At 54.1% G+C, this 9624-nt stretch overlaps 1 protein-coding gene across 1 annotated transcript in view; it reads left to right on the plus strand.

Moving 5' to 3' along the window:
* The window catches only part of INPPL1 (inositol polyphosphate phosphatase like 1), an 80628-nt gene extending 71523 nt beyond the window's left edge, over positions 1–9105 (plus strand). The window contains exons 25-28 of the mRNA XM_083499260.1: positions 191–349; positions 1564–2314; positions 3697–3830; positions 6277–9105. Coding sequence (XP_083355386.1) covers positions 191–349; positions 1564–2314; positions 3697–3830; positions 6277–6367 — 1135 coding nt within the window. The 3' untranslated portion in view covers positions 6368–9105. The remainder of the gene's footprint in view (positions 1–190; positions 350–1563; positions 2315–3696; positions 3831–6276) is intronic.
* The last annotated feature ends 519 nt before the right edge of the window (positions 9106–9624 follow it).

Here is a 9624-nt window from a genome sequence, read left to right on the forward strand (position 1 = left end):
CTCAGGCCCTGCGTGTGGGTCTCCCACGGGGCCCCCTGTTTGGCTCCTGTGGCCCTTTAGTCTGACCTAGCAGCTAGAAATGCTTACGTTCTTCACGTTCCTCAGGAGTGTGGTAAGGAAAGAGATTCAGGCAGCCTCCTGGGCCTAAAGGCCTCATCGTTGCGCCTTCTCAAACCTTTCCATCCGCTAGATCTGTGGGGCGCAAACATTCCCCTGGGGACGCCCCGGCAATGGCCGCCTGCCCTGTTGGGAAGCTCTTAGACGATCTGGAGAAGCCCGGCACCCAGACAGCCAGCCGCCCGCCGGCTCCCCATCGCGGCACCTCCAGAGACGAGGCATCCCAGGGCAGGTGAGTGACCTGCGAATGGATCGTGGAATCATAGCAAATGTTGGGTGAGGTGTAGGAAAGGGGTGAACCCACCCCAGCAAGGGAAGCGAAAGTCGCTGACAGTGTTCCAAATTGACCAAGGACTCGCACCTGGTCCTCAGCAGCTAATGTGGCTACCTGCCCATTATCATGGGCTTGCCAATCAGAAGGCTGGTGGTTCGAATCCCCACGATGGGTTGAGCTCCCATTGCTCTGTCCCAGCTCCTGCCAACCTAGCAGTTCAAAAGCACACCAGTGCAAGTAAATAAATAGGTACCACTCCGGCGGGAAGGTAAACGGCGTTTCCGTGCGCTCTGCTTTCCATCACGGTGTTCTGTTGCGCCAGAAGCGGTTTAGTCATGCTGGCCACATGACCCGGTTTGTCTGTGGACAAACGCCGGCTCCTTCAGCCTGAAGTGAGATGAACGCTGTAGGAATGTTGTGGGTAACAGGAGAGGATATATTGATTAATAGTATCCTTTCTAACTCTCTTAAGAATCTCTTAAGTTCTATTATTCCTGTTAAGACCCCTTTGATTCCCTCCTTAAAAGATTAAAGAAACAACAGTCTTATTCATAAGTAACAAAAAGAAATTTACTCATGATCAGGCAGAGCACAGTGTGATTGATCCCTGAAGGCAGGCTTTAGGCTTAAAATTACAAATATGTACAAACAGGTTAACCCTGTATGGAAGACTGCTGGCTGAGAGTGCGGTCCAGGTGAAGCAGGAAGCAGGCAGGACGAAAAGAGAAGGAAAGGGAAGATGGCTACGTGACTTGGCCTTTTACCAGGTCTGGATAGGTCACGCCCACCTACTGGTCACATGCAAAGGAAGGATGCTCCAGCCAGGAGGAACAGGAAGTTCAACTGGCTGGACCAACATCTCCTGCATATTCACTCTAGGCAAACAAGGAATGTTGTACTTGACTGCTCCAGTGGATTACATTCCACAAACGCAGCACCTTTGACTGGACTCAACCGTCCAGGGGTCCTTTACCTTTTATTGTCACGGTGCAAAGTGATTGCTTTGGTCCAAGGAGACTCCTTCATTGCAGGGGGTTGGACGAAATGACCCTCGAGATCCCTCCCATTCTACGTTTTATGTGATACGACTTAAGCACAAAAATAAAATTATCGGATGAAAAGCTTCGTCTTGTTCCTAATTGCCTCGGCTGTCCCTCCTGTTTCCTGCCCAGGCCCAGGCCGGACGCCCCCCCGGATCCCGACGGGCCCCCCCTGAAGAACAGCTTCAACAACCCGGCCTACTACGTCCTGGAGGGGGTCCCACACCAGCTGCTGGTCTCGGATCTGCCCCCGGCGACGGCGGCCAAACCCCCTGCCCCCAGGAACAAAGTCCAGATCACGGTGCCCATCCAGGCTGAGCACGGGCGGCCGCAGCAGCCCCCCTGCCGGGCGGAGGAGAGCTCAGAGGAGGAGGAGCAAGGGGTCCTCAACCTGCCGCCCCCCGACTTCCCGCCACCCCCCTTGCCCAAGCTGGTGGAGTTTGACGTCTCCGGGGACTCCTTCTACACACCCGCGGCGACCCGGGTGGAAGAGCACGGAGCCAACAAGGCCCGAGCGACCGTGGCCTTCAGCGAGCCCCTGGAGGCCAAGCCCCCCAAGGTGCACCCCAGGCCGGCTCCCTCCCTGGGGCCAGGGTTCCTGATGGAGCCCCCCAATGCCCCCCAGGGGCCCGGGGGTCCCCTGGACGACCGCTCCTGCTCCGTCCTCCAGATGGCCAAGACCCTCAGCGAGGTGGACTATGCCGGCGGCAGCAACGGCGGCGCGCTGGGGAGGGAGCAGTCAGGGCGGCCCCCGGCGCACCCCCTGACCAAAGTGAGGCTGGATCTGCCCCACCACCGGTGCCTGCACCCAGACTACAGCCGCCCCATCGCCTTCCCCCCACGGTCCATTCGCGAGAGCATCGAGGAAGACCTGGCAGAAGAGGTACGCTCTGGGGGTGGGGAGGAGGGAAAGAGGGAGGAAGGATCTCCCCTGCCAAATGGGGGGTGCGCTGTACCCATTGGGGATCCAGCCCCCCCCCAGTCAAAATGAGTGGGAGAGGGGTGGAGTCCTTGGGAAATAGAGATGCAACTTGCAGAATCCACTTTCTTCTTTGGAAACGGGGACAGGAGAGCAAGCAGAAGTTGGGCGAGGGTCGGGAGAGGCAGCTCTGGAGAGTTTGGGAAGGGGGTGTCAGCCCCTCTGGCCAGCAAGACCCAAATTGCCCCAGATGTTCTTCACCCCTGGACCCAAAGCAAAGTGGGGAAGTCTCCAGGACTGACAGGGTCTGAAGATCTCATCAGGATCAATATTTGCCAGCACTGAATTTCTGCCCTTCCTTTCCACAAGGCGCTTGCGATTCCGTAAAACCTCGTGTGCGTGTCTCCTCCTCTTCTCTTTCCCTCCCTTGCTCTAAAAGCATTTTGATACCACTTAATATTTCAGAAATCTCCAAGGGGCTGTCTAAAAACAAACTAAACAATGTAATTAAAACTTGAAAACAAAAACACATCCTAAAACCAGTGTAAGGTAAAGGGACCCCTGACCATTAGGTCCAGTCACGAATGACTCTGTGGTTGCAGTGCTCATCTTGCTTTACTGGCCGCGGGAGCCGGCGTACAGCTTCCGGGTCATGTGGCCAGCAGGACTAAGCCGCTTTTGGCGAACCAGAGCAGCGCATGGAAACACCGTTTACCTTCCCGCCGAAGTTGTACCTATTTATCTACTTGCACTTTGACGTGCTTTCCAACTGCTAGGTTGGCAGGAGCTGGGACCAAGCAACAGGAGCTCACTCCGTCACGGGGATTCGAACCACCAACCTTCTGATCGGCAAGCCCTAGGCTCTGTGGTTTAACCCACAGCACCACCCGCGTCCAAAACCAGTGTAGGCATGGACAAATAAGAGAGACAATGGAGCGTGCCTCCGGGGGTGAACTCAAACCGCTGGAGAATCACAGCACCTGCTGTGGCCGCAGAGACTGGAAACTTATAGCTGCTGCCTCCTGTGTTGTTTTTGCTCCATTAGCAGGCCCGGAGTGACCTCCCCAGGGTGCAAGTCTGGGCGGTGGGTCTGGAAGTCCTGGGCTGCCCAGACAACAAGACTCCCTCTCGGCCTCCAATCACCTGCAGCTGCATGAGACAGCCCTTGAGATATTTGAAGATGGCTATCCTGTCTCCTCTTGTCTAAGCTAAACATCCCCACTCTTCAACCGTTCCTCCCAGGGCTTGGCTTGCAGGCCCTCAATCCTCTAGTCGCCCTCCTCTGCCCACCTTCCAGCTTGTCCGTTTCCTTTGTCTGATGTGTCTGTCCCTCTGCCGCCCCGCAGACCCTTAGCCAGGACGGCCGCAGCAGCTCCAGGCAGAGTGAGTCCAGTGTGGGCGAGTGGCTGAGAGCGATTGGCATGGAGAAATACGAGGAGGGCTTGATCCACAACGGCTGGGACGACCTGGAGTTCCTCAGGTGAGTCTCCTCCAGGGCACCCCCTTCCTTATAATAAATAATAATAAATTTTATTTATACCCTGCCCTCCCAAGCCAAGACCGGGCTCAGGGCGGCTAACACCCGATATAAAACAAATTGATTGAAATGCAATTTAAAAACAAGATTAAAATACAACATTGAAACATTTAAATATTAAAATACAGCCTCCTTTCAATGGAAACTCAAATCAAAAACTTTTTTGGGGATGAAAACGTCAAGTCTTCACCAAGGCTAACTTTCCAGCCAGTGTGGTGCAGTGGTTAAGAGCGGTAATCTCGTAATCTGGTGAACCGGGTTTGCGTCTCCGCTCCTCCACATGCAGCTGCTGGGTGACCTTGGGCCAGTCACACTTCTCTGAAGTCTCTCAGCCCCACTCACCACACAGAGTGTTTGTTGTGGGGGAGGAAGGGAAAGGAGAATGTTAGCCGCTTTGAGACTCCTTAAAGGGAGTGAAAGGCGGGATATCAAATCCAAACTCTTCTTCTTCTTCTTCTTCTTCTTCTTCTTCTTCCTACATGGGCCAGAAAAAAACCAGGGAAGTCCCCAAATAGGAGTTCCATCACAGGAGGGGAAAGAAAAAAAGAAGAGGGGGAGGGAATCAAGTTGTCTCCAAGCCAAAGGCCAGGTGGAGCAACTCTCTCTTACAGGCCCTGCGGAAAGAAATCAGATCCCGCAGGGCCCTGGTCTCATGAGGCAGAGCGTTCCACCAGGCCGGAGCCAGTGTTGAAAAGGCCCTGGCTCTGGTTGAAGCTAATCTGACTTCCTTAGGGACCTTTAGGGTGTTGCTATTTATGGACCTTAAGGTCCTCCGTGGGGCAAACCAGGAGAGAGCCAAAAGGATGAAGGACATGCCTCCCACTTCTCTGCAGCGGCCCAAAACTCCGTTGCCAAATCTGGGAAGATGTCCAGTCTCAAGAATTTGGAGCCACTGGCCTGATTCAGGCTCTTCTTGTGTTTTTGTGTTCAAGGGTTTGGCAAACTGTCTTCGTTGAAGAGATCTTGCATAAACTACATTTCTCCAGCTATAAATATCAATTCAAAGTTTTGGTGCTGACCTTGAAAGCCCTAAACGGCCTCAGCCCTGTATACCTAAAGGAGCATCTCCACCCCCATTGTCCAGCCCGGAGACGGAGGTCCAGCTCCGAGGGCCTTCTGGGGGTTCCCTCCCTGCGAGAAGAGAGGTTACAGGGCCTTCCCAGTAGAGGCACCTACCCTGTAGAAAACCCTCCCACCAGATGCCAAGGAGATAAATAACTACCTGACTCTTAGAAGACCTCTCAAGGCAGCCCTGTTATCGGGATGCTTTTAATGTGTGATGTTCAGATGTGTTGTATACCCTGTTGGAAGCTGCCCAGAGTGACTGGGGCAACCCAGTCAGACGGGCAGGATACAAAAATTGATTGATTGATTGATTGATTGATTGTTATTATTAGTATCCAAATGGCGGAGCTCCAATGACTGCTTTTTTTGCTATGTAGCATGATTTTACTCCTTTGAGGCCTTTGAGGGTGGACCAGGCCTGGGGGAAAGGACTGTAGGAGGTGACAAAGGGCTTGGAGGTGACTTAAGACCCGTTGCTTGGTCCCTGCTCCTGCCAACCTAGCAGTTCAAAAGCACGCCAGTGCAAGTAGATCAATAGGTACTGCTCCGGCGGGAAGGTAAACAGCGTTTCCATGTGCTGCTCTGATTTGCCAGAAGCGGCTTAGTCCTGCTGGCCACATGACCCAGAAGCTGTACGCCGGCTCCCTCAGCCAATAAAGCGAGATGAGCACCGCAACCCCAGAGTCGGCCACGACCGGACCTAATAGTCAGGGGTCCCTTTACCTTTAAGGGCTTAAAGGTGTCATTCCTCTGGGCAGAGATAATACCTTGGTAGAAAGGGAGCATGGAAACAGAGGTCCTGGGTTAGGAGCGGAGAGAAATGAGGCCTGGGAGCTTGAGGTTGGCACTGAATGTGAGAAAACCCCTGGAGGGATATCAGAAGAGGAGGGGTCCCAGCCATGGGGGTGGGAGGGGGTGTCAGCATCAGTGGGTGTGCTTTCTCAGGTGCTGCAGAGCATTATTTTGGCCACCGGGGGGCACTCGTTCCCCACTCTGTGCAGCATCCATTCCCTACAGGTGAGCTTGGAGGAAATTCCTTCCAGCCCAAACTTGGACCATCTTTCTCAGCGATAGCCAGAGCATGCACCGCTCTGGCGAGACAGTCTGCGGGCAGGGAGGGTCTCAGCCTGCGTACCAGATGGAGCTGGGAGACAGGTGGTTCATATGGGGAGAAGCTCCTGCCCAGGGGGGCCCTTGAGTCATGAACCAGAGGGTCCTCCGACCTTTCTCCAGGATGGCATCTTGGGGCGCAGTGGACATCGGTCCTCGATCCACCGAACCTCCTGGTTTCTGAGCCCTGAACCTCTTTCTCTGCTCCCTGCAGCGACATCACCGACGAGGACTTGGAAGAAGCTGGCGTGATGGACCCCAAGCACAAGCACCTCGTCCTGGAGAGCCTGAGGCTCAGGAAGTAGCAGGAATCTCCCTGCCCCCCCCAGGACCCCCCTCCTTCCTTCCTTCCTTCCTTCTGGTTTTGAGCCCCTTCTCCTTCTCGCCCACCCTGTGCCACGTGTGAGGAGATATCGGGGCGGCTGGCAGAGCATCAAGGAGCAGGTCTCCCCTCCTCCAGCCCCCCGGAGGGGAGGGACGATGGCAGAGCCGACTGTGAGGTTGCCGAAGACCCAGCGCTGGGGCTTCCACGCCCCTCCTTGGCTCCTGCAAGGATCGGGACCCTCCCAGGCGGGGAACGGGGAAGCGCAAGTGGTCCAGGCTAAGCATTTCAGATCAGCACCCTTAAACGCCCCTCCCCTCCTCTCTCTCCCCCCCTCCACCTCCACCCACAACCCCTTTCCACCTCCTCTCTGTGCTGCTGGTTAAATTATTCTTATTTATTACAGCGAAAGAAGGATCCTTGCTTTTTTGTTTTGTTCTGCTCTTCCTTTCAGAGAGCCACGTTTTCCCTTCTCCTGCCCTCAATGTGCCTCTGGACCAACTCTGGTTTATCGGGCAGGAGTTCCTGAATTGAGTGCCATTAACCCAGGCCCCTTTTACTGAGGCCAAGGGGCGGGGGGTGGATGGTGTGGGGACAGATCTGCCGGCTGTGTTCTGCTCTGCTGGTGGGTCTTGGCTTTGTGTCTCTCTCTGACCCAGGAACTGCTTTTGGGGGCCTTTCAGCCTGACTCTGGCCTCCTTGCTGTCTAGGCCCGGTTTTCTCTGGGGCAATGCAAATGGAGATATCTCCTCGCCCCACAATCCCTCCAGAAGCCTTGGGGAATTGTTTTTGCCACCCAAGGGACGTTCCAGCCCCGGTTTGCTTCCCAGAGAGGATCTGCGTCACGCTCCTGTTGCATCGTCCCGCTTGGAAAGGCGTCTCTTTCCCACGACCAGCCTTCAGTGGGGCGGTGGGGAGCCCTCCCTCTTCTTCCTCTCAAGGCTGTTTCTTGCTCCCAAGAAATATTATGCAACCTTCAGGGGCTCACCGGGCAGCCCAAGGTGTTTGCTCACGTGCCTCTTGCTTTTCTAAGCGTTCAGCCTTAAACAGACCCCACCCGCAGCTCTTCGCACAGTGTCTGAACAGCCCCGTGAACGACAATCTGCAAAATAACCTCAGGTAGCCCCAAACGTCTGAGCAAGGCCAGAGCTGTAGCTTGGGGGGTGGGGGGGGGCAACTAGCCAGGTTTTTTGCCCCAGATGAAGCCTCCAGAGGGTCGGCGTTGAGGCCCCCAGCCTGTGTGCGCATGCCAAACTTGAGTCTTTGACCCGGGTGAAATGAAAGCCTCGCTTTGCCCCTGGCAAGAAAGTCTGCCGGGCAAATCCTGCAGGGGTGCTTTGCGGAGATTGCAAAGCTCATTCAAACGCAGGGGCCAGGTAAGCAAGCAGCTCCCCAGAGCAGCCAATCAAGTGGAGCCAGCCAATGGGGGCACATGGGATGCCTCTGCAAGGCGGGACAAATGCAGAACGGCTCACCTCTGCTGCTAGAGAGAGAGGTGCGAGATCAGTCTATCTGGGGCAGTGTTTCTCAAACTCGGTTCCCCAGCTGGCCTTAGACTACAACTCCCATCGTCCCTAGCTAGCAGGACCAGTAGGCAGGGATGATGGGAGTTGTAGTCCAGCCCATAGCTGTCAACTTTTCCCTTTCCTTGCGAGGAATCCTATTCGGAATAAGGGAATTTCTCTTTAAAAAAAGGGAAAAGTTGACAGCTATGGTCCAGCCACAGCTGGGGACCCAAGTCTGAGAAACACTGCTCTGGGGAGTGGCTCCCACGCTTCTCCCCGCCGCACGGTTTGTGTCTTGATCAGGTCAGCAGGCGAGGGTTCCTGGCTGTGCCCCTGCGTGTATTGGTTGGGGCTGGAATCTACCTCAGCAGCCCCTGCCGCCTTTCTTCCCAGGGGTCCTTCCTTTGCAGACCTTGAAGACACACGTGTGACCCGGGGTGTACAAGTGAGAAGTTGTCCTCCTCACTTTTCCCCTGAGCCTTTTACCAGAGTCAGCTGTTCCCACGAAGTTTCCTTGCTTTGCTTACTCTTTGTCCTTGATCCGAGGAAGGCGGCTCACGCGATGCCTTTCTCCCATACGGATGCAAACCTCGGTGCCTGCGGGGAGACGGTTCCTTAGATCCAGGGCGGGGACCTGGATGTTGACAGTAAGACAGACTTGCAGAAGTCAGGAAGCAAGTTCTGGGTTCCAGCTTCAGCTTCTGCTCAACCTTCCCCCTTGGGTAATTGCTCTAATACCCCAGTGCCTTACTTTATAATATTGCTGGTGAGGGAGCTCTCCTACCTTCAGGAGGTTTCAAGGAAACCGCTTTGCCAGAGACCGTCTGGGACATTTTCACACCTCGGCAAAGAAGCAGCTCTCTGAAATTAAAATGAAGGATCTCTCTCTGTGTGTGTTTTGTTCCTCCTGCGAAATTTGCTCCCAGGTGTGGGTTCAGTTATCATTATTTCCATTATTAGCGTTTGGTGTGAGTTCTAACCCTACTAAATTCTACTGTGCCGTATTTTATAGATGTACTTGTTGTTGTTTTAATGTTTTAATTTAATTGTCGTTTGGGACACTTTGTATACGCTTACTGTTTCGTGGGCTGAACCAGGAATCGCGATGATTTGCCCTCGCCCCCCCAAAAAACAAACCCCCGTGTTTGCATTTCATGTCCTTAGTTTGCCACCGCCTCCATCCTGACGCAATAAAAGGGCTTGTTTGCTTAAAAAAGTGCATCTCGCTGTCTTCTGAAATAGTGCTTCAGGTTAAGAACTTTGCTTCAGGATGAGAACAGAAATCATGTGGCAGCAGTGGGAGGCCCCATTAGCTAAAGTGGTGCTTCAGGTTAAGAACAGTTTCAGGTTAAGAATGGACCTCCAGAACGAACTAAGTACTTAACCTGAGGTACCAGCGTACACACAAACCCTTGGAACTGAACCCCCATGTCTGGTGCCATTGTACTGTATTTTCTCATACAGTGGTACCTCGGGTTACATATGCTTCAGGTTACATACACTTCAGGTTACAGACTCCGCCAACCCAGAAATAGTACCTCGGGTTAAGAACTTTGCTTCAGGATGAGAACGGAAATTGTGCTCCGGCGGCAGCAGGAGGCCCCATCAGCTAAAGTGGTGCTTCAGGTTAAGAATAGTTTCAGGTTAAGAACGGACCTCCAGAACGAATTAAGTACTTAACCCGAGGTACCACTGTATTTATCTCTGCCATGGGGCCCCAGGTGTTGAGCATCTG

The sequence above is a fragment of the Podarcis liolepis genome (genome assembly GCF_965112155.1).
Source record: "Podarcis liolepis genome assembly, chromosome: 4".
Taxonomy (NCBI): Eukaryota; Metazoa; Chordata; class Lepidosauria; order Squamata; family Lacertidae; genus Podarcis; species Podarcis liolepis.